Here is a 26,231-nt window from a genome sequence, read left to right on the forward strand (position 1 = left end):
GATGAGTCTAAATTTGAAATATTTGGTTCCAACCACCGTGTCTTTGTGAGATGCAGAGTAGGTGAACGGATGATCTCCGCATGTGTAGTTCCCACCGTGAAGCATGGAGGGGGTGGTGTGGTGATGCTTTGCTGGTGACACTGTCTGTGATTTTATTTAGAATTCAAGGCACACTTAACCAGCATGGCTACCACCACATTCTGCAGCGATACGCCATCCCATCTGGTTGGCTCTTAGTCAAATCAAATTTGATTCATCACATGCGCCGAATACAACAGTACAGTAGACCTTACAGTGAAATGCTTACTTACAAGCCCTTAACCAACAATGCGTGATAAGTAACAAAATCAAATAAAAAATAACAAATAATTAAAAAGCAGCAGTGAGGGGTACTGGTGGACTATCATTTGTTTTTTTAACAGGACACTTTTTATTTATGTTATTTTACCTTTATTTAACTAGCCAAGTCAGTTAAGAACAAATTCTTATTTTCAATGACGGCCTAGGACCAGTGGGTTAACTGCCTTGTTTAGGGGCAGAACGACAGATATGTTTTACCTTGTCAGCTCGGGGATTCGATCTTGCAACCTTTCGGTTACTAGTCCAACGCTCTAACCACTAGGCTACCTGCCACCCCCAATGACCCAAAACACACCTCCAGGCTGTGTAAGGGCTATTTGACCAAGAAGGAGACTGATGGTGTGCTGCATCAGATGACCTGGCCTCCACAATCACCAGACCTCAACCCAATTGAGATGGTTTGGGATGAGTTGGACCGGAGAAAAGTCAGCTGACCTTTTCTGTGGGGGGAGGGGGGTTTTCTGAACAAGCTGGATTTTTGTTTCTGAGCAAACTTAATCTTGTTTAGGGAATCCCATGACTTAGATTTATCCCTAATGCCTGTGGTGGTGGAAGCTCAGTGTGGGCTGCTGGAGTTTGAAGAATGCAGATCAGGTGAGGGCCTTGCCCTGCCGTTGATATAGATAGTCCTACTGCTGCTCTGACACTGCTACACCTGAGGGGCGACTTCATTCAATGGCCCCTCTTTTCACAGGTCTCATGTCATGTCCCATTGTCTTTCTCTTGACTTACCCCCCCCACCACCCCACCAGCCCTCCCTCAATTATGAGTCATTTTCTTTGGACCCATTATTTTTTATAAATACAGTCCTCTGTAAAATAGTCTTATTCAGTTAGTCTACTCTTTTTTTTTTTTTTTGATTGGCTGTAACTGAGCATTTCTTTTCAAGCAGGTTCCTTTTATTTTATGCTACTTCTCCATTTTTTTGAAAGGTAGACTTCTGACTGATGTCCAACCATGGTTATGTTCTGTCGGTGGTGTGGAACACATTTTATAGAGCTGAGGCATCATGGGTTTTCTACTCTGAGACGTACTGTACAAATGCTTTTTGTGTGTCATTGGCATGCTGGCTTGGACTTTAGTTGATCAAACTGTGGTGCTCTTTTGTATGCAGAGCTTTTGTGAGAGAAACACAGTGAAGTCAACACATGAATTAACTCTGCTTTCAAATGAAACGCTTGTCTGCAAATTGTATTCTTTTTGGACAAATGTTGATAGTAGATGACTTGTGACTAACCACATACTAGGGTCTGGACGATAACAGTATCGCAATACTCGTTAGTGTCGTGGCAAGGAAACAAAACACGAAGCGGTTTTAACTTCTTTAGGAAAACTACCCAAATGTCAATTGTTGTCATCCAGTCACTTGTTTTCTTTCTCAAGCTATAGCACACAATATGTTACACATACAGCAGGTTTTTAAAGGACCACATCGTTTTTGTCCGCTTCGTGTTTTCATTTTTGCCATGAAAAAAACATTGCGATACCAAATACGCTAAGTTCTCTCCAACAGAGCTACTATATTCTAAAAGGACAGTTTATTTTTAACATGAGGATGTACTTGAGCCTAATGACTTTGCTATCTGAAATTGTGACTTCTGGTTGACTGCATTGTTTACTCCTGTGTGAATTAAACTAGCTCATTGGGTAACAGTCTTGTAAGTCGATCTGCATCGATTTGGATTGTGTAACAGGATGAAACTCTTGAAATCGATAATAAAATTGTAAAAGGCATTGAAGCTGACCCAGACAAGTACAAGCTGCATCGTACGTAATTTAGACTTAGGCTACCTCTGGTTGTGGGCAGTTCATTAGGCTAAATGCTGTCTCCTGCTCCCTGTCTCTGCTCCTGCTTCTATTTCTCGTTTCTTTTTCCTGACTATCTCACCATCTGTCTCTCTCTCCCTAACAGAGGCGGTTACGTCATCTCAGAAGCATCGCAGCCCGCAACATCGTCAACAAGAATGGCTCTCCACTGTTGGACACATATTTTACCCTTCATCTCTGCTTAGAGGACTGGATATCGAGAGGTCAGTACAGTACACCCTCTTCCAGCTGTCTCTGTATCACAGTGTTCCCGGGCCACTGCACTAATAGCCCTTTCACACTACTGAGCCCAGTCAGTCCACACTACAAGCATGTCTTTAGGCCTGAATCCTCTCTTGAGATCTGTGCACATAACTTGACAACAATGCAGGATTTACACAAAAGTCATGGAAAGATGCAGATATCTTAATTACGATTCAGCCCTTAGTGCTAGAGCCCACTTAGGACTAAATGTTCAGCACTAATGTGCACTGCATTAGGCTACTCTCACAAGTGGAAGAAATGTCAGAGTCCCATTACGCTGTGTAGTTAAATGCACAAGGGCTTGGTTTGTTAGGGGACGCTGATGCTCCAGTAAATGAGGTCTTTCACTTTTGGTTTCAGGACAAATCATTTCATTTTAAGTTAATATACAAAATGGCCCAGATCGAGCCAAAACCTCAGGGCCTTGGCTTGCTGTTGTCACGTAATCCTGACAGGTGTTGAATCTTCACAAGTGTTGTTTAAGCTTTTGTGTGTGTGTGTTTATTCAATGTCTGTTTGAGAAAGCTTTAAAATGTTTTTTTGCCTTCTCTTGCAGACTTTTACAAGAGTGAAGTCATCCGAGATTCATTGGTGAGTGTCATTTTTTTCAAAAGAACAAACATGTGTTGGACAGATTCTACACTAATTTGCCAAAGAAGGCTGCCTGGCCTCACACAAAATGACTATAGCACCAGCTATGGAATGTCATAGCAATCCATTTTGTGTGGATTTTGCAGTGTGATTTGTCTGCTCACATCTGTGGAAGCACACTACTGGTTATATGCTTAGTTCCATTCAGAGGGCATAAGAATAGAAACAAGTGACAGCACGGCCAGCCTATAGGCTTATCACTACCCCTGTCAAGGTTTACACACTCCCCCACGCCCACAACGTGTTTGTGTGAGAGAGTGAACAGTGGGCACTTTCTCCAGTGCTGCTGTGTGGAAAGAGGGCATGCTTCCTCCATTTCCCCATTGCAGAGGAGTAGTGTCTGCCAGCCAATACATGGACTCAGGTCAGCTGCCTTGGTGTTTGTTTCTAACACAATCAAGTCAAGTGGCCTACCTTTCACTTCCTCTGATCTGTCAAAACAGTTGCTGAAAGAACACCTAATATTACCTAAAGTAACTCAACCAAAAACGGCACTTGTTTGGTTCGGTTGAATTCAGACTTGGATGTATCGACGTTGCACGGGTTGGCCACACCAGGATGGTGTTGTGACCCTGACTATGACTGCTTGAAATGGGAGTCATCACTGATACACACAGTGTCAGCAAGCTCCCATCTCCTTGTCTCCATAGCTTCACAGAGGGCAAAGCACAGGGGTTTACTGTACTGTATGGTCTCATATTGACAGTTGCGTATGTGCAGTAAGGCCAAGAACAACAGTCCACGTCTCTGTTCTTGGCATGCACTAATCTCTTTCTTCATGTTGTACCCCAGTCATATAAACAACAGACAGGAAGGTGGAAAGCAGCCTTGTAGCAAAACACTGTATGAGACAAGGGGAAACTAACAGGCTTACATCATCAACATACTGTATGGATAAAATATGCACAAGCTTCCATTGTACTATTTCTCGCTCTCTTTCTCTCTCTCTCTCTCTCCTCACTGACAGTTGTTAGATTTGGTCCTACACCCTATGTGGAATAGCAGATGCTACTTGCTCCCTTCTCTGCATGGAGTCTGATGAATGCAGCCAAGTAGAGCAGCAGACCATTACTAACATGCCAAATGTAGAATCATGAGCTGGCCTAAGCTCTTTTCCAAGCCTAGCTTTCCTTTACTTTCCAGGGCCCTAGTCTGTAATGTACTGCAGATTAAGCTCAGGATTGTGTCTGGCAGAGATCTGAAATCTGCCTTTGTATTGAAAACGTCAGCATTCTTCCATGACCCTTGTTCTCTAGTGTTTTTGTCTGTTTCCGTTGTCTTCCCTAGTCTGTCAAAGGAGCCTGCTCCTTTCTGCCTCCCCTCCCACTGCTTTGTAGGGTGGCAGTTTGCGCAACTGCTTACTCTGTTTGCTACAAATATATATGATGTAACTTGTCACTCGTCACTGAGATCTTATAGGGATAGTGCAAGATTTTGGCAATCAAGCCTTTTTTCTACTTTCCCAGAGTCAGATTAACTAATGGATACCATTTTTATGTCTGTTTGAAGGAAGTTGAAGGTAATTTTGCAAGTCACTGCTAACTAGTGTTATTTTGGCTGCTGCATTGGAGTAGGGCTGGGGGATATGGCCAAAAAAAAAAAAAATATATATATATATATATATATATATATATATAATGAATCACCCGTCATAATATGGTCATAACACTGTCATGCTGAATATTTAGACCTATTGTGACATACTCTATATTGTGTTTTTTTTTATGGCTGGTTATGACATCTACATAAGCGGGTCAAAATCCACAAAACCTACCACGATAGTTATTTATGGGTGGTTAGGACATCTATATAAGAGTGCCAAAGCCCACAAATCCTACCACACAAGGCAAACCATTCCATTCTACTTGTAAATAATGTAACATTTCCTAAATTAGCAAGTTTCTATTACCATTGCAATTGTACAAACATTGATGTCAAACATGCATAGCCCAGTGTTCTGTCTCTGATGACTTGGATGAATGCAGGAGCAGGACAAAACACCCTTATTAGCCTTACAACAACAAAACATTTCCTGTGATGGTCTATAAATGTCCATATTTTGGAATCAAAGTTTGTTCACAACATTATTATTGTCCTCAATTGTTTTGCTTTAATATACATGTATACTTAGTGCTACCACTAGGGGGAGACATTTGAACAGTTAGCTGCAGGCGCTCACCTCATACGTTGGAAGAAAAGAAACAGGAAAAGAAGCTCAGTGAAAAAATGTAAATTGTCCATGTCTCCTTATTCATTCTGTTTTCAGGTTTGTAACATTTATAAGTATGGTTTCGTTTCAGAAATCTAAAGATAACATGTTTATCTACATTTTGATGTATAGCCAAGTCAATGAGACGTCTCAGATTAAATACATTTTCATTATAAACGTTTCGGTTCATATTTATTTTATTTTTTTTTACAAACTTTTTTTTACATGCTAATAATAAGTATTTTAGGTTACTTTTTATGAAATGTGAATCTAACTATTGCATGCTAAACGTTAGCTATCTCAGCGTTAGCTGTCCATGGTTTTTTGTTACAGTTAATAAACAGGCCTCTTCTATAATTCGTTAGTACAATTAGCATTGTATATAGATTGAATCATATGAACTGTTACCTCAACAATGCATGGGTTTATTTACTGTAGTTTTGTACACCACCACCATATTCAGTGATAGGGCAGCTAACGTTAGCTAAACAAACACTAACTAGATGGTAGCTAATAGAGGTCGACCAATTATGATTTTTCAACGCCGATACCGATTATTGGAGGACCAAAAAAGCCGATACCGATTAACCGTCCGATTTTTTTTTTTTTTTTTTTTATAATTTATATATATATATAATGTATATTATTTTTTTAATACATTTTTTTTTTTTTATTATTATAATTTTTTTCGATTTTTATTTATTTATTATTATTATAAATGTTTATTATTATTTATTTTTTAATATAAAAAAAATTCTAAAACATTTTAAAAAAAGATTTTAAAAAAAGATTATATATATCTTTTTTTTTTTAATCTTAAAAAAAAATGTTTTAGAATTTTTTTAATTAAAAAATAAATAATAATAATAAAAACATTTATAATAAGAATAAATAAATAAAAATCGAAAAAATAATTATAAAAACAAAAAAATGTATTAAAAAAATAATATACACTGCTCAAAAAATAAAGGGAACACTTAAACAACACATCCTAGATCTGAATGAAAGAAATAATCTTATTAAATACTTTTTTCTTTACATAGTTGAATGTGCTGACAACAAAATCACACAAAAATAATCAATGGAAATCCAATTTTTCAACCATTGGAGGTCTGGATTTGGAGTCACACTCAAAATTAAAGTGGAAAACCACACTACAGGCTGATCCAACTTTGATGTAATGTCCTTAAAACAAGTCAAAATGAGGCTCAGTAGTGTGTTGGCTCCATGTGCCTGTATGACCTCCCTACAACGCCTGGGCATGCTCCTGATGAGGTGGCGGATGGTCTCCTGAGGGATCTCCTCCCAGACCTGGACTAAAGCATCCGCCAACTCCTGGACAGTCTGTGGTGCAACGTGGCGTTGGTGGATGGAGCGAGACATGATGTCCCAGATGTGCTCAATTGGATTCAGGTCTGGGGAACGGGCGGGCCAGTCCATAGCATCAATGCCTTCCTCTTGCAGGAACTGCTGAGACACTCCAGCCACATGAGGTCTAGCATTGTCTTGCATTAGCAGGAACCCAGGGCCAACTCCACCAGCATATGGTCTCACAAGGGGTCTGAGGATCTCATCTCGGTACATAATGGCAGTCAGGCTACCTCTGGCGAGCACATGGAGGGCTGTGCGGCCCCCCCAAAGAAATGCCACCCCAAACCATGACTGACCCACCGCCAAACCGGTCATGCTGGAGGATGTTGCAGGCAGCAGAACGTTCTCCACGGTGTCTCCAGACTCTGTCACGTCTGTCACGTGCTCAGTGTGAACCTGCTTTCATCTGTGAAGAGCACAGGGCGCCAGTGGTGAATTTGCCAATCTTGGTGTTCTCTGGCAAATGCCAAACGTCCTGCACGGTGTTGGGCTGTAAGCACAACCCCCACCTGTGGACGTCGGGCCCTCATACCACCCTCATGGAGTCTGTTTCTGACCGTTTGAGCAGACACATGCACATTTGTGGCCTGCTGGAGGTCATTTTGCAGGGCTCTGGCAGTGCTCCTCCTGCTCCTCCTTGCACAAAGGCAGAGGTAGCGGTCCTGCTGCTGGGTTGTTGCCCTCCTACGGCCTCCTCCACGTCTCCTGATGTACTGGCCTGTCTCCTGGTAGCGCCTCCATGCTCTGGACACTACGCTGACAGACACAGCAAACCTTCTTGCCACAGCTCGCATTGATGTGCCATCCTGGATGAGTTGCACTACCTGAGCCACTTGTGTGGGTTGTAGACTCCGTCTCATGCTACCACTAGAGTGAAAGCACCGCCAGCATTCAAAAGTGACCAAAACATCAGCCAGGAAGCATAGGAACTGAGAAGTGGTCTGTGGTCACCACCTGCTGAACCACTCCTTTATTGGGGGTGTCTTGCTTATTGCCTATAATTTCCACCTGTTGTCTATTCCATTTGCACAACAGAATGTGACATTTATTGTCAATCAGTGTTGCTTCCTAAGTGGACAGTTTGATTTCACAGAAGTGTGATTGACTTGGAGTTACATTGTGTTGTTTAAGTGTTCCCTTTATTTTTTTGAGCAGTGTGTATATATATATATATTATTTTAACTTAATATAATACATCAAAATCTATTTAGTCTCAAATAAATAATGAAACATGTTCAATTTGGTTTAAATAATGCAAAAACAAAGTGTTGGAGAAGAAAGTAAAATTGCAATATTTGCCATGTAAAAAAGCTAACATTTAAGTTCCTTGCTCAGAGCATGAGAACATATGAAAGCTGGTGATTCCTTTTAACACGAGCCTTCAATATTCCCAGGTAAGTTTTAGGTTGTAGTTATTATAGGAATTATAGGACCATTTCTCGCTACACCATTTGTATTTCATATACCTTTGACTATTGGATTTTTTTATAGGCACTTTAGTATTGCCAGCCTAATCTCGGGAGTTGATAGGCAGGAAGTCATAAACAGCCCAATGCTTGAAGCACAGCGAAGAGCTGCTGGCAAATGCAGGAAAGTGCTGTTTGAATGAATGCTTATGAGCCTGCTGCTGCCTACCACCACTCAGTCAGACTGCTCTATCAAATCATAGACTTAATTATAATATAATAACACAGAAATACGAGCCTTAGGTCATTAATATGGTCAAATCCGGAAACGATCATTTCGAAAACAAAATGTTTATTCTTTACGTGAAATACGAAACAGTTCCGTATTTTATCCAACGGGTGGCATCCCTAAGTCTAAATATTGCTGTTACATTGCACAACCTTCAATGTTACGTCATAATTATGTACAATTATGTACATAAATTCATGTTAGCAGGCAGTATTAACTAAATATGCAGGTTTAAAAATATATACTTGTGTATTGATTTTAAGAAAGGCATTGATGTTTATGGTTAGGTACACATTGGTGCAACGACAGTGCTTTTTTCGCGAATGCGCTTGTTAAATCATCACCCGTTTGGCGAAGTAGGCTGTGATTCGATGGTAAATTAAAAGGCACCGCATCGATTATATGCAACGCAGGACAAGCTAGATCAACTAGTAATATCATCAACCATGTGTAGTTAACTAGTGATTATGTAAAGATAAGTTTAATGCTAGCTAGCAACTTACCCTGGCTCCTTGCTGCACTCAGTAACAGATAGTCAGCCTGCCACGCAGTCTCCTCGTGGAGTGCAACGTAATCGGCCATAATCGGTGTCCAAAAATGCAGGTTACCGAATGTTATGAAAACGTTAAATCGGCCCAAATTAATCGGCCGCTCCGATTTAATCAGTCGACCTCTAGTAGCTAATTAGCTAGCTACATGAATAGTTGAGAGCTAGTTAGCTATGTTATGAAAACATTGAGAACGTGATTGTAATGTATTTGAGAATGTGTGAAAGTGTTTTCTATTGCTATAATATATTTGGAATAATTCATTTTCAGCTTTCTTTAGCGGTGTCACTGCATTGTAGCATATTCTGATTTATTTTCTTTATTTTTCAGAGAAAGTAATGCATCTGCTGCGTCCAGGGGTGGAGGTAAAGACCTTGCTGCAGAAACAAACTTTCAAATGAAAGGAAACTTCTTGGCAGGGAAAAAACACATTTGAATAAATAATACGATTGAGAGATCCTTTGTAGTGACGAATTCTTTACAGTCATGTTTTTTTTAAATAACTTGTATAAAATACACTTTATGACACTGTCATGAAGCATTATGACCATCCTGTGTCACTTTACTTGGACTAAGAAAATGCACTTTGACACTGTCAAGCATTATGACCATCATAATTATATAAGCCAGATAGGCCGATCACATACATGCCCTTTATGTCAATCATCAGTCTAAAAGAGGGTGTCTTGTTCTGCTCCTGAAATCTTCTCCTGCGTTCATCCCAGTCATCAGCAACAGAGCACTGGAGTAGGTGCATGTCTGACATCAATGTGTGCACAATTACAATTATAATTTCATATGGTCAATTTCAGAAAATGTTATATGACAAACATACTGTTGACAAGTAGGCCTGGTCTAATGGAATGGTTTGCTTTGTGTGGTAGGTTTTGTGGGTTTTGACACTTTTATTTAGGTGTCATAATAACCAGCCATAGAATAACGCAGTATATGTCACAACAGGTCTAATGTATGTCATGACCGTGTTATGACCATATTATACAACGGGTGGGTTTAATCCTGAATACTGATTGGTTTCAACGAGTGGCGCGGCGGACTAAGTCACTGCATCTCAGTGCTTGAGGCATCACTACACTCTTGTTCGATTCCAGGCTGTATCACAACCGGCCGTGATTGGTAGTCCCATAGGGCAGCGCACAATTGGCCCAGCATCGTCTGGATTTGGCCGGTGTAGGCCGTCATTACGAATAAGAATTTGTACTTAACTGACTGGCCTTGTTAAAAATAAAAAAGCGCATTCCAGCGGTTGTCTATTCCACAAGTTACCACCTGCTAAATCTATTGACGTTAAATTCCACTGTCTCATCGTCCCAGGCAGGGAAGTTATAAACGTGAGCTCTACTATGGGACTATCACATTTTATTTTAGACTAACATTTAGTTTTCAACAGTGGAGATTTGTATAAATCTTAATGTCTGTATCTTCGACATTTGCAACATTATTTCAATATTCAAATTCGATCGCCAACTGTCCCATAGTAAGGAACGTATAGGAGTCGGGACGAGAGAGCGAGGCAGGCAGCGTTAATCAATCAGTCGAATACATGAATCAGCTGGCATTTTAATGGATATTACATTGAAATAAGGTCAAATGAAACGAAGTGCAGCTCGTTTGCAGTAATTGTGTTAGCTGTGTTGTTGGCTAGCTCCTGTGAACAAAAGTGTCCTGACGAGAGAGCATATTTTCTATGCCAGGCGAAATCGTGCCTCATTAACCATAGCTCATTGTTATGGATGTATCCAAATAAATGGCACTAGAAACCAGCTTAAACAAGTGCAGCTACTGTTGTTATTCTTTCTGCACTGTTTCACGTGACTAAGTTATTCGTAGTTGGCTAACTTGCAAGCAAAGGGATAAGAATGTTGCCAGCCAATATGGCAATGGAACATCTAGAACGAACGACTGGGTCGCGTCCATAGATGCAGAACAAAAATACTGAATGAATGGGTCTCTCGCAACCGAAACGACCAGCCGGCTTGGGTAGCAACCCTAGATTTGTTTTGTGACTATATATTGTGGAAGGATGAAATAGTTAGAATAAATTCATCAAACTAATTTTGATTTTTCATTAGTTGAATATGTTGGTAACAGGTTGTATGAAAGTGATAAAGCCGGCACTCGACTTGGTCTCGGGCCTAACAACACACATGCCAATATATCCTCCAAACACCAGCTTCTCGGGCATTAAAACTGTATTATGACAGGTTATGACAAGTTGTCAGCTGTTATGACATGGTTATGGTGTCAAGTAAAGTGTTACCTAGGTTTCCTTTAAATAAGCTTTGTTGTACAGTTTTAAAAGTCAAATATACTGCATTTCTAACAGTCAACAATAGTCTAATGAATTCAGGCCTTGTGAAATTATACCTAGGCTAAATGTAAGCCTTCCACAAACATAAAGACCCCAAAATAATGTAATTGTTGAATTGTTATGATCACACCCTTCTGTCCGTCTCCAACTGTTTGAACAGCATGCTAGCCTGTCTACTTTGTTAAGATGTTGAAATCAAATGGCCTACCTTGTTTCTCAGAATGAGAACGAGTTGTCAATTCCTTGTATAATTGTGTTTTATGGTTATTGCACATTTATAAAACAGACTAGACGGCTAGTGTCACAGTATTTGGCTAAAATGCTGCTAGCGGTACATGGTCCCGCAATAACACGTGCAACAAACTGAGCATTCATTTTCCAGAACCAATGTTCATTGATACTACCATTTTAGTAGTGTCTGTTCTGCGCGCAATTTGAGTAGTTAACCTTTAACTTCTCCTCTATTACAGTAAAATAATGTCTCAATGTGTTTTGGTGTGGCCGATTTCTGTTGTACCAAACCTGAAATGAAAATAGTGATTTGAAATCGCTTGTCAGAGGAAGAAGAGATCTCATCTTTGTGAGTGGCAGGGGGAGGGGCTTGGGGGGAGTGTCTGTGAGAGACAAATGGAAAGGTGCACAGAAGGAGCGAAGGAGACGAGACCAAAGAGACAACTCTCATGAAGAAAAAAAAAAAAAAAAGATTTTTGCCATACAGGCATTTGGAATGTCGCGCTAAAACATGCATTTGAATTAATTCGATATATCGCCGGCTCTAGGTTAGAGCAACCTAGAGCTCCGTCTGAAACCCTGGGAGATATGGTGTTTTGTTGGAGAAGCTAAGCCTTTATGATGACAAATTGCCTCGGGATATTGATGTTGGGTTTGTAAATATTTGTCCAGACTTTTGTAAGTGGGACAACAGTTACATGACAGTTAAATGAACATCCTGGTTCAGCACCATTTTGTGTGCTCGAGTCACTTTCACACACACAACTGACACACATTAGGATTTGTCATTTGAACAAATTAACACTTGGTTGTTTTCAGATGCAATATTACTTGAACTAATCAAAATGTTCCATCCCAGTGGGATCATTCATTCAGCTGTGTAATCCCTTGTCTTGGCCTGTCTTTGTCAGAATCCAACATGGCGGAGCCTGGACTTTGGCATGCTGCCGGACCTCCTTGACACGTCTGTGTCCTGCTTCGTGGTGAGGATCTGGGGCGGTTGGGAGGAACAGTTCACACTCCTCATAGAGTGGAAGGTCAACCTGGATGGGCTCAGATACACAGGGCAGCAGGTCAGTGTGTAAACACACACACGCTCATAAAATGTAGGCTACTTTGGCATGTATGCTGACTAGCATCCATGCAGTCATCTAGACAATAACAGCCTTTCTCTTGTTTTAATACAGACATACTAAATGCCACTGCTTTGTTCCTCCACAGATCCGCTCCAGGAATCCAAATGAAATTATATTTGGATTGAATGATGGCTACTATGCAAGTGACTTTGATCATAAGGTACTGCTGACTTTGATCCAGGAATTATGTCCCTAATATAGACCATGGACATTCTATAATACGTTTTTCTATATTTGGTTTTGTTATTGTAAGGTTTAAATGTGCCTGTTTCAGGACCACTCTGAAAGGAAGAAGAACAGTTTACTCCTTGTGGACCAGAGTTCAGTGAGGAACTCCTACAGTGTCTTCTCTCTGCTGAGGTGAAACAGACTGCACCCACCAAACACTCTCACACACAAGATGCTGGACACTTAACAGCATCTCCCATAGGACAATGTGTCCAGCTAGTATGGAGCGATTTCAGTGCCAACAGAAATTGTATTTGAATTCCATAATTTTGAATTGGTATTATGATATTGAATTTAAATTTCATATTTTTTAGTTTGTAATGCACAAATTGAATCATTTAATTAATAAATTGAACTTGTATTTCATGATTTGAAACTAAATTTAATGAATTTTGCATTCAGTTTTAAATAAATTAATTAATATATTCAATTAGCATTGAGCCCCACAGTGGAGATGTTATAATACCCATAAAATCTAGCGGTCAAGTAAGGAAATTGTTCCAATTGTTTTTCCATAATTCATTTTTTCCATAAGGGATTTTATAAACACTTAAAATAAGGGCTGTGTTTCATGTTGGCTTACCCTGGCTTGACGTTTTGATAACCATGTAAATCTGTTAAAAAAGCTATATCAATATAATTCAGCTCTATTTACTCTCAGATTTGAACATGCTAATTAGCATAAAAGTTGACATCATGCAAAACTACGAATCCCTGCAAGCTCCTGTATGCCATCTCTAGCTAACAGGTGTTGTGTCAATTGAAAACTTTTACAAGACAGTTCACAGAATTGTCAATTTAAGAAATTTAGACTATGTTCATTACTGCATTTAACTAACATTAGATAGTTAATCCAGAGATGATGCCGAATTGAGGTAAAGATAATTATCGTCCAGATCATGGCATTTGTAGTTCTTTATGATGGCCACATTAGCAGCTAATTAGCATGTACTTTTGGGGGGGTAAATACAGGCGAATACAGTGCCATCAGAAAGTATTCAGACCCCTTGACTTTTTCCACATTTTGTCACGTTACAGCCTTATTCTAAAATGGATAAAAATGTATCCCTCAGCAATATATACTCCACAATGACAAAGCAAAAACAGGTTTTTAGAAATGTTTGCAAATTTATTAGAAATAAAAAAATTGACCTTATTTACATACAGTTGAAGTCAGAAGTTTACATACACCTTAGCCAAATACATTTAAACTCAGTTTTTCACAATTCCTGACATTTAATCCTGTAAAATGTCCCTGTCTTAGGTCAGTTAGCATCACCACTTTATTTTAAGAATGTGAAATGTCAGAATAATAGTAGAGAGAATTTATCTCAGCTTTTATTTCTTTCATCACATTACCAGTGGGTCAGAAGTTTACATACACTCAATTACTATTTGGTAGCATTGCCTTTAAATTGTTTAACTTGGGTCAAATGTTTCAGGTAGCCATCCACAACTTCCCACAATAAGTTGGGTGAATTTTGGCCCATTCCTCCTGACAGAGCTGGTGTAACTGAATCAGGTTTGTAGGCCTCCTTGCTCGCACATGCTTTTTCAGTTCTGCCCACTAATTTTCTATAGGATTGAGGTCAGGGCTTTGTGATGGCCACTCTAATACCTTGACTTTGTTGTCCTGAAGCCATTTTGCCACAACTTTGGAAGTATGCTTGGGGTCATTGTCCATTTGGAAGACCCATTTACAACCAAGCTTTAACTTCCTGACTGATGTCTTGAGATGTTGCTTCAATATATCCACATAATTTTCCTACCTCATCATGCCATCTATTTTGTGAAGTGCACCAGTCCCTCCTGCAGCAAAGCACCACCACAACATGATGCTGCCACCCCGTGCTTCACGGTCGGGATGGTGTTCTTCGGCTTGCAAGCCTCCCCATTTTTCCTCCAAACTTAACGATGGTCATTATGGCCAAACAGTTCTATTTTTGTTTCATCAGACCAGAGGACATTTCTCCAAAAACTACGATCTTTGTTCCCATGTGCAGTTGCAAACCGTAGTCTGGCTTTTTTATGGCAGTTTTGGAGCAGTGGCTTCTTCCTTACCGAGCGGCCTTTCAGGTTATGTCGATATAGGACTTGTTTTACTGTGGATATAGATACTTTTGTACCTGTTTCCTACAGCATCTTCACAAGGTCCTTTGCTGTTGTTCTGGGATTGATTTGCACTTTTCGCACCAAAGTACATTCATCTCCAGGAGACATAACGTGTCTCCTTCCTGAGCGGTATGATGGCTGCATGGTCCCATGGTGTTTATACTTGCGTACTATTGTTTGTACAGATGAACGTGGTACCTTCAGGCGTTTGGAAATTGCTCCCAAGGATGAACCAGACTTGTGGAGGTCTACAATTTTGTTTTCTGAGGTCTTGGCTGATTTCTTTTGATTTTCCAATGATGTCAAGCAAAGAGGCACTGAGTTTGAAGTTAGGCCTTGAAATACATCCACAGGTACACCTCCAATTGACTCAAATGATGTCAATTAGCCTATCAGAAGCTTCTGAAGACATGACATACTTTTCTGTAATTTTCCAAGCTGTTTAAAGGCACAGTCAACTTAGTGTATGTAAACTTCTGACCCACTGGAATTGTGATACAGTGAATTATAAGTGAAATAATCTGTCTGTAAAGAATTGTTGGAAAGATTACTTTTGTCATGCACAATGTAGATGTCCTAACCGACTTGCCAAAACTATAGTTTGTTAACAAGAAATGTGTGGAGTGGTTGAAAAATGAGTTTTATTGACTCCAACCTAAGTGTATGTAAACTTCCGACTTCAACTGTAGGTATTCACACCCTTTGCTATGAGATTTCGAAATTGAGCTAAGCTGCATCCTGTTTACATTCATCATCCTTGAGATGTTTCTACAACTTGATTTAGGTCCACCTGTGGTAAATTCTATATAAGGTCCTACAGTTGACAGTGCATGTCAGAGCAAAAACCAAGCCACGAGGTCGAAGGAATTGTCTGTAGAGCGCCAAGACAGGATTGTGTCGAGGCACAGATTCTGGGCAGGGTACCAAAACATTTCTCCAGCATTGAAGGTCCCCAAGAACACAGTGGCCTCCATCATTCTTAAAAGGAAGAAGTTTGGAACCACCAAGACTCTTCGTAGAGCTTGCCGCCCGGCCAAACTGAGTAATCGGGGGAGAAGGGCCATGGTCAGAGAGGTGACCAAGAACCCGATGGTCACTCTGATAGAGCTCCAGAGTTCCTCTGTGGAGATGGGAGAACCTTCCAGAAGGACAACCATCTCTCCAGCACTCCACCAATCAGGCCTTTTATGGTAGAGTGGCCAGACGGAAGCCACTCCTCAGTAAAAGGCACATGACAGCCCGCTTGGAGTTTGCCAAAAGGCACCTGAAGACTTTCAGACCATGAGAAACGAGATTCTCTGGTCTGATGAAACCAAGGTTGAACTCTTTGGCCTGAATGCCAAGCATCACGTCTGGAGGAAAACTGGCACCATCCCTACTGTTAAGCATGGTGGTGGCAGCGTCATATTGTGGGGATGTTTTTCAGCGGCAGGGATTGGGAGACTAGTAAGAATCGAGGCAAAGATGAACGTAGCAAAGTACAGAGAGATCCTTGATGAAAACATGCTCCAGAGCGCTCAGGTCCTCAGATTGGGTCGAAGGGTTCACCTTTCAACAGGACAACGACCCTAAGCACACTGACAAGACAATGCAGGAGTTGCTTTGGGACAAGTCTCTGAATGTTCTTGAGTGGCCCAGCCAGAGCTTGGACCTGATCGAACATCTCTGGAGTGACCTGAAAATAGCTGTGCAGCAACGCTCCGCCTCCAACCTGACAGAGCTTGAGAGGATCTGCATAGAAGAATGTAAGAAACTTCCCAAATACAGGTGTGCCAAGCTTGTAGTGTCATACGCAAGAAGAATCGATGCTTTAATCGCTGCCAAAGGTGCTTGAACAAAGTACTGAGTAAAGGGTCTGAGTACTCATGTTAATGTAATATTTCATTTTTAAAATGATTAGCAAACGTAATTTTTTTTAAAAAATTGCGTCATCATTATGGGGTATTGTGTGTAGATTGATGGTTAAAAAAATATATTTAATAATTTTAGAATAAAGCTGTAAAGTAACAAAATGTGGAAAAAGTCAAAGGTTCTGAATACTTTACAAAGGCAAGTTAAAATCACCTTGTCCTTGAGTGATTTACACGATTATCAAAACGGGTCCCGTGTGGCTCAGTTGGTAGAGCATGGTGTTTGCAATGCCAGGGTTGTGAGTTCGATTCCCACGGGGGACCAGTACGGGGAAAAAGAATGTATGAAATGTATGCATTCACTACTGTAAGTCGCTCTGGATAAGAGCGTCTGCTGAATGACTAAAATGTAAAATGTCACTCCAGAGTAAGCCTGCACGAAACACCAGTTTCTAAAATCCCCTATGGGGAAAATGATTGGTGGAAAAACGATTGGAACCATTTCCCTGTTTGATGGCTAGGTATTATGGGTATGATGACTCATACTGTGGTACTCTATATGGTAAATATTGCATTCATTGTCTGTGTATCAAGTTTTCAAACTATAATTTCAGGTTTATCAAAGTTTTATATATATTCAACTTCTCAGATGCATCCAGAGACAACATCCTAGTACTTTGTCAGACAGGAAAGGTTTCTGGCAGTTTCTGAAGCCTTTGTGGCATGTTGAATTTATTTTCTTCCAATGAATTTGTCTATGAGCTATTATGAATATATTAAACTTTGATTAACTAAATAATGGTTTGTTAACTTGATACACAGACAATTAATGCAATATTTCCATTTTTAAATAATCAATTTTACTTTTACATTTAGAAACTGAATGCAATACTAATTCAATTCATTTTCAAATCATGAAATATGAGTTCAATGATTCCATTTGTGCATTAAACATTCCAAAATATGCCATTCAAATTCAATATCCTAATACAAGTTCAAAATTATGAAATTCAAATGCAATTTCTTTTGGCACTGAAATCACTCCATACGCTAGCCTCTTGGCAAGTACGCTGTTTGACTGCCCTACCAAGAGCATACTCTGCCTGTCTACAGGCCAGGGGCACAACTTCCTTTAGCTAACTGAAATGATTTTAATTGCAAAATATACTTATGGAAGCAGGAGGACATAAAACAGAAAATATCCTCAACACTGTCTGACCCCACTCATTACTTACTCATCGACATTCTTCTCTCAGTAACTATCACAACACTCACTTTCAACTGCAGTTTATTTTGTATTTTTTGTATTTCACCTTAATTTAACCAGGTAGGCTAGTTGAGAACAAGCTGGCCAAGATGAAGCAAATCAGTTAGACACAAACAACAACATAGAGTTACACATGGAATAAACAAACATACAATCAATAATACAGTAGAAAAATCTATATACAGCATGTGCAAATGAGGTAGGATAAGAGAGGTAAGGCGATAAATAGGCCATGGTGGCGAAGTATGACTTGTAGAGATGACTTGCAACCAGCTTTGCTGTTTTATCAAATTGTCACTCTAAACATTCCTCAGACTTTCTGTCATTATATATATTCCCCACATTGTCCATAAAATGGCGCCAGGAAACTGCCTCAAACGCCTTTATTATCATAGTCTGTTTTTGCTCCCAAGTCACTGAGAGCTGCCAAAATTCCTGTCTTTAGTGTTTCTTGGCCATAAAAGGACATACGTATTGAAAGCTATAATCAAGTTAGTTAAATAAAGGAACCTCATCATAATAAAGTAACAGATGGATAATTCCATTAGAATTATTGGGTTTAATATTGGAGATTAGTGGCCGTTTGTACTTCTTCATTCCACAAGGGGGTGCCAAACTATCACTTTCTGAGTTGGGAAAACACCAGGTAGTTTAGTAAGGACGAGGGAGGCAATGTTCCAATTGCTGTTTTTTCTATGTTGCAAAAACACAGCTCTGTTCTATATTTGAATGTGGGGTAATGTTAACACTACTTACAGGGTTTGAGTAGGGCTTGCCTTGGGGAACACCAGTTAATTAGAAGTTGGATCGAGCTACATTTAATTACACTTTTGCACTGCACTGTAAGGGGCACAATGTGTTGGACTGTTTATGATAAGTTCTTATAGTTAGGCTACATTCATTAGTGGAGTATCTGTCCTCTTCCTCAAGTTTTTACTATTTTTCTTGAGTCAGAGGATTCAAGAATAAGATGTATGCATTTCTTTATGTTATGTGTCACTCCTGGCCCCAGCTTGAGGTGAGCTGTACTGTGTCAGGCTGAAGATTCCTCGAGCCCTAGGGGCTTCCTCTGGCCGATTACTGTTTTGTGTCTTCGCCTGACTTGGGAATACAAAATGGCCTCCAGGGTGCGTGAGTGATCTACACATACCAAAGTTTCACACCAATGCTGGGCCAACAACACACACCATCATTTTTATTTGAATATCACTCACAATTTGTGCACAGGCTTTTTTATTTATTATTTAAGAGAAAATAGTGTCCCTACAGATTTGAGAGGGTTGAATCCTATTGCTTGATGGGCTCTGCTCAGTGCTGTTGAGTCCTACATTACTAAACTCCTTCCCCTGCTCTCTCCATCTCTTCATCCCGGTGGGGCTCTGAGGAATTTAAAGCAACTCCATTGTACCCCTCCCTCTCCTCTCCTCTCCTCTCCTCTCCTCTCCTCTCCTCTCCTCTCCTCTCCTCTCCTCTCCTCTCCTCTCCTCTCCTCTCCTTTCTGAGCCTGAGGCTCCTCTACAGGCCTGTAGCCAGGCTGATAGACGCTGATGTGATGTGGCTCGTTGACTCTAACATGGCCTAGGTGTCTCTCCTGCTCCCCTCTCTTTCTCTCTAGGGTAGACCTGGACAGGCTCTGGGTTGTGTCTTGGCTTCAGGCCGCGATGTGCTCACTGTTTAGGGCCTAGAGAGCCTTTTAACAGTGACTCATCAGATACACCCCTATAGAAGTAGTATGTATGTGTGTATGCAGACCAAAACCCCACCTCCATAGCATGGGATTGCATAGACACTTCTGGGTAGTTCTGAGTATGTTCATTTCTCTGAACTCTCATGTTCTGAGTTCTCACTGTGATCTCTGGACTGGAGAGATGCCACAGGATTTCGTTAGTTCAGGTGCATAGATAGCTGTTAATATGTACAGTATCAGTCAAAAGTTTGGACACATACTCGTTCCAGGGTTTTTCTTTACTTTTTACATCAAAACAAGGAAATAACACACATGGAATCATGTAGTAACCAAAAAGGTTTTAAACAAATCAAAATATATTTTTGTATTTGAGATTCTTCAAAGTAGCCACCCTTTGCCTTGATGACAGCTTTGCACACTCTTGGCATCCTCTCAACCAGTTTCATGAGGTAGTCACCTGGAATGCATTTCAATTAAGAGGTGTGCCTTGTTAAAAGTTAATTTGTGGAATTTCTTTCTTTCTTAATGCGTTTGAGCCAATCAGTTGTTGTGATAACTGACAGTCCATCATTACTTTAAGACATGAAGGTCAGTCAATCCGGAAAAGTGCAGTCGCAAAAACCTTCAAGCCCTATGATGAAAGGAAGACCCAGAGTTACCTCTGCTGCAGCGGATAAGTTCATTAGAATTACCAGCCTCAGAAATTTCAGCCCAAATAAATGCTTCACAGAGTTCAAGTAATAGACACATCTTAACATCAACTGTTCAGAGGAGACCGTGTGAATCAGGCCTTCATGGTCGAATTGCTGCAAAGAAACCACTACTAAAGTACACCAATTATAATAAGAAGAGACTTGCTTGGGCTAAGAAACACAAGCAATGTACATTAGACCAGTGGAAATCTGTCCTTTGGCCTGATGAGTCCAAATTTGAGATTTTTGTGGTTCCAACCGGGCTGTCTTTGTGAGACGCAGAGTAGGTGAACGGAAGATCTCTGCATGTGTTGTTCCCACCGTGAAGCATGGAGGTGTGATGGTGTGGGGGTGCTTTGCTGGTGACACTGTCAGTGATTATATTTAGAATTCAAGGCACACTTAACCAGCAATACGCCATCCCATCTGGTTTGTGCTTAGTGGGACTATCATTTATTTTTCAACAGGACAATGACCCAACACACCTCCAGGCTGTGTAAGGGCTATTTGACCAAGAAGGCGAGTAATGGGAGTGCTGCATCAGATGACCTGGCCTCCACAATCACCTGACCTCAACCCAATTGAGAGGGTCAGGGATGAGAGTTGGACCGCAGAGTGAAGGAAAAGCAACCAACAAGTGCTCAGCATATGTGGAACTCCTTCAAGACTGTTGGAAAAGCATTCCAGGTGAAGCTGGTTGAGATAATGCAAAGAGTGTGCAAAGTTGTCATCAAGGCAAAGTGTGGCTACTTCGAATAATCTAAAATGTTTTTTGATTTGTTTAACACTTTTTTTGGTTACTACATGATTCCGTATGTGTTATTTCATAGTTTTGATGTCTTCACTATTATTCTACAATGTAGGAAATAGTATAAATAAAGAATCCCTGAATGAGTTGGTGTGCCCAAATTTTCCACTGGGACTGTTTGCATCATGCATTTGAGCTTTTATGTAGTGCTATACGGGTGGTAAACCTTTTTATTCAAGTGTTTGGCATGGTAAATACTGTAAATAACCCATATAAACAGCTACTGCTGTTGTGCTCATCATAGATTTAGTGAGGTAGAAATTATGTTTGTCACTACATGTATAATAGGAGCATTGAAGCAGTGTGCAAGTGCTGTACACAACATGTATCCCTGCTGTCCCCAGTTAGCTATATATTTTCTCCAGAGTATATATACCAGACCGGTATACATCGTCCTCTGAAATAGTGATACACATACAGTCACAAAGGATCAACAACAGTCGCAACAAATACTGTAACTTGCCTCACCCATTTTGTCTCAGCGTGAGAGCTGCTCAGTGCCTGGCTATGACCGGAATGGCTCTGATTCCCCTTTCCAAGAACACTTGATTGATGATGCAAATTTGTCAGCGAGCGATTCACTGTCGACTTGGCCCCGGTTTGACGAGACCCCTAAGCCTAGGGAGTGTGAAAAACACAACATGGAATAGGGAACACGAGTTTGGATGGGCTGGCAGATGGAGGAGGCCTTACATAGAGTAAGATTTACTGAGAGGAGGGATGATATAGTGTACTGAGCCACTTCCAGTGTTTTCCGTAAGTACATGGCGTACGCAGCCAAGTAGAAAAAATAGCCAGCCAGGGAGTTCTGGGCCTCCTCCACACACACACTCAAAAAATGCAGAGCAAGCTCTCTTTTGGTGGCCTCTGGTACATTCTAATGCCTTGATTCCATCTAAATACAGCTAAATTATTTAGTACTTTAATGACTTTACCTCCCAGATTGGTAATATTAGTTTTGGTATTGAATAGAAAGACATGACTTTACAATTAAAATTACTTCAAATGTATGAATTCAGTGTGCTAGTTGTTTTAGATAACGCCTATGGCTGTTACAGTGACCGTATTACCGCCACACCGGCGGTCACGGGTCATAAAGGCAGTCAAATTACACATGACTGTTTCGTCACGGTAATTAGGCTTCTCCAAATTCTGATGCTGCTGATGGTCATTAGTAGTCTACCAAACTTGCTAACTGCCTGGTACCAGCACTCTATTGTCCCTCTAATTACTCTGACATCAATGCAAATGTAATCGAAAATCTACTCAAACACTTCATGAGAGCCCATGAGCTCATGTTGTGGAACATTTCTATAGGCTATGCAATTGCGCGAGAACAGAGTGATGGCCTCTATTAAAAAGAGGAGGCTCCCCTCAGCTTTCTATAGGCTAGGCGTACTATATTTACATCTAAACTTTCCTAATATTAAGCACATGGAGTATAGCCTACCTGGCTGGCATGAAAATGAACCATGTACATAGATGACATGTATTTTTTCCCCGCTGCCCCTGTTTTGAGACCGCTGCATGATAATGGTCCATTCTAAATCAAAATAAATTGTATATGTAAAGACAAGATTAAATCAAGAATAGTGAAAGATTAGTAGAATCTGTGTGGGTAGCTGGACAGGTAGGATGACTGACAGTGAAGGTGAACAGGTGCGATTTTCAAATACCTTAGAAATGCTATTACTTCAATTTCTCAAACATATGACTATTTTACACCATTTTAAAGACAAGACTCTCGTTAATCTAACCACACTGTCCGATTTCAAAAAGGCTTTACAACGAAAGCAAAACATTAGATTATGTCTGCAGAGTACCCAGCCAGAAATAATCAGACACCCATTTTTCAAGCTAGCATATAATGTCACAAAAACCCAGAAGACAGCTAAATGCAGCACTAACCTTTGATCTTCATCAGATGACACACCTAGGACATTATGTTATACAATACATGCATGTTTTGTTCAATCAAGTTCATATTTATATCAAAAACCAGCTTTTTACATTAGCATGTGACGTTCAGAACTAGCATACCCCCCGCAAACCTCCGGTGAATTTACTAAATTACTCACGATAAACGTTCACAAAAAACATAACAATTATTTTAAGAATTATAGATACAGAACTCCTTTGTGCAATCGAGGTGTCCGATTTTAAAATAGCTTTTCGGTGAAAGCACATTTTGCAATATTCTCAGTAGATAGCCCAGCCATCACGGCTAGCTATTTAGACACCCACCAAGTTTAGCCCTGACCAAAGTCAGATTTACTATTACAAAAGTTTGATTACCTTTGATGTTCTTCGTCAGAATGCACTCCCAGGACTGCTACTTCAATAACAAATGTTGGTTTGGTCCAAAATAATCCATCGTTATATCCAAATAGCGGCGTTTTGTTTGTGCGTTCAAGACACTATCCGAAGTGTAAATAAGGGTCACGAGCATGGCGCAATTCGTGACAAAATTTCGAAATATTCCATTACCGTACTTCGAAGCATGTCAAGCGCTGTTTAAAATCAATTTTTATGCCATTTTTCTCGTAAAAAAGCGATAATATTCCGACCGGGAATCTGCGTTTAGGTAAACAGAGGAAAGAAAACAAAGCATTCGGTCGACGCGGGCACGCGCCTGAATCTCACAGTACTGTAACCAGCCACTACCCAAACGCGCTACTTTTTTTCAACCAGAGCCTGCAAAGCCACGATTCAGCTTTTTGCCGCCTTCTGAGAGCCTATGGGAGCCGTAGGAAGTGTCACGTTATAGCAGAGATCCTCAGTCTTCAATAAACAGAGGCAAGAAGAAGGACACCTTGTCAGACAGGCCACTTCCTGCATGAAATCTTCTCAGGTCTTTGCCTGCCATATGAGTTCTGTTATACTCACAGACACCATTCAAACAGTTTTAGAAACTTTAGGGTGTTTTCTATCCAAAGCCAATAATTATATGCATATTCTAGTTACTGGGCAGGAGTAGTAACCAGATTAAATCGGGTACGTTTTTTTATCCAGCCGTGTCAATACTGCCCCCTATCCCTAACAGGTTAACCATATGTCGATGGCATAATTGGCCTGTTATGATCCGTAGGGCTGTGATCATTGACCATTCGCAATAGGTTTGAAGGCTGCGCTCCAAGCCGCGCTCCGTGGTGATAACTATAAACAATAACTGATGGCCCACTCTCTCGATCGCAACAGATAGTTCAGCTGAAAGGTAACAGATTCGGTGGATTTACGGGTATTCATGGACGCACAAAACTTCTGGATTAGACGGAGTTAAGGAAGAGAAAGCAGCGAGATCGGGCGATGGCGATTTCCTCCTTTTATGGAGTTGAGATCTGTCGGACATTCCCACCTGACCTAATTAAAGCGCCCCTGGCCCAGCTGAGCAAGTGGCCATGAATTAAAGGATTCTTCCACCAACTCCATGGCCCATATCTAAAAATAGTCTGATGGGTGCCAATATTAGCCTATCACTTGTGAATTATCACTTGTCCCTCTGCTGCAGACATATGGTGAGCAGTATGTTTGGAACATCGAATGGCAATCGAATCGCAATGCATATAGAATCGGAATACGTACAAGTATCGTGATATTATTCTGTATTGAGGTCCTTGGCAGTTCCCAGCCCTGCCTTCCAGTATGCAAATTAGGGAGCCAAATCAGGTTCTCGAACAACCATCACTTGGCTACACTGACGAGTCACTTTAGCGGTCTCTGACAAATCTCGACATGGGCTTTGAATCGTAGAAAAATACAAACAAGATCTTTGGTCTACTTGTCTCGATGCGATACCCTAGACATATAACTACATTGTATGATTTATGAATATCAAAGGGATATATGGGAGACTGACTTTATTCAGTCAGTTTGACATCTTTTATAAACTAGTCAACACTTGCTGTTCGGTCGTGAATAAAAGCACAGTAAATGGCCTATGCACCCCAACTCCGTGACTGTATAGGCCTATGAAACAAGCAAAAGAAAACAAGTATATGTGCCACAAAACAATAATTAAGTGGTTTTCAACTCATCATTACCACTTACAAGGGATGTGTACATTTACTCACAGGAGATAATGAAGAAGCATCATGTTCTCCCTCTGTGAAAATACATTTGACTGCAGCCAACCACAGCGTACAAAAATAACACCGGTACCGAGAGGTGCAGACAGACAAACTAACAGTTTCCCTGTCATCGTTCGCTTTGTGACTGTCCTATCAATAGATCAGTAGAAGATGCATATCTTTCGTTCTAGCGGGAGAAGGCTATACAGACTTTTCTGACTAGCGAATTGAAACTTTTAAATGAAAAGAAGCCTAGTTCGTTTATTAAGTGGAAAAAGTAGCCGGCTTACAATAAGTCCGTTATCGGCTATTTAGCCGACGGCCGGCGCTTATGGAAAACACTGCACTTCCTCTGAAGAGCTGGGCCTGGGGGAGCAGATGGAGTGGAAAGCCAAGGGAGAACAGTCAAGATGCACCATGGCATGTGGGGCAATACCTGCTCTGTTCCTTTCAAAATAACTTGAAATAACAGGCAAGGTGATCCCATCTCACCTCAGCTATTTTTGTCTATGGTGCTCCTGGCACAGGCAATTTGACAATCGAATGAAATTACACCGATATCTCTCAATTCTACCGATCACCATCTCATTATACGCCAACGATATCTCACTTTATCGAAACAATGTATCTCAATCCCTCTCAAAAGTTTTGAAGATAGACAAATTCAGCTCTCTCAAGTTCAAAAATAAATCTAACCAAATCTCCCATACTGCCTCTCAAGACCCCGATGGAGGACTTCATCTCTACTTATGGAGTCACAATCCTTTCCCATTTTAAATATTTGTGAATAGATATACAGTATTTACTTCCTTAGATAAAACCATTTCCAGAAACTAACAGAATGCTCAGATCAGTTAAATTCAACCTCAGTAGATGGACTAATATCCCAGTTGCTTTAACCGGACAAATAAACTCAGCTT

The 26,231-nt window shown here is 40.5% G+C and overlaps 1 protein-coding gene across 4 annotated transcripts in view; it reads left to right on the top strand.

Moving 5' to 3' along the window:
- The window catches only part of LOC106567946 (UV radiation resistance-associated protein), a 172,881-nt gene that overhangs the window by 5,790 nt on the left and 140,860 nt on the right, over positions 1–26,231 (top strand). For 2 of the 4 annotated variants that reach the window (XM_014137860.2, XM_045692235.1), the window contains exons 2-6: positions 2,273–2,390; positions 2,987–3,021; positions 12,376–12,537; positions 12,686–12,760; positions 12,875–12,960. In XM_014137860.2, the coding sequence (XP_013993335.2) occupies positions 2,273–2,390; positions 2,987–3,021; positions 12,376–12,537; positions 12,686–12,760; positions 12,875–12,960 (476 nt within the window). Of the gene's footprint in view, positions 1–2,272; positions 2,391–2,986; positions 3,022–9,234; positions 9,270–11,387; positions 12,117–12,375; positions 12,538–12,685; positions 12,761–12,874; positions 12,961–26,231 lie in introns of those variants that run through there. The other 2 variants (XM_014137861.2, XM_014137862.2) reach the window with 2 other exon arrangements.

The sequence above is a fragment of the Salmo salar genome, chromosome ssa13 (assembly GCF_905237065.1).
Source record: "Salmo salar chromosome ssa13, Ssal_v3.1, whole genome shotgun sequence".
NCBI lineage: Eukaryota > Metazoa > Chordata > Actinopteri > Salmoniformes > Salmonidae > Salmo > Salmo salar.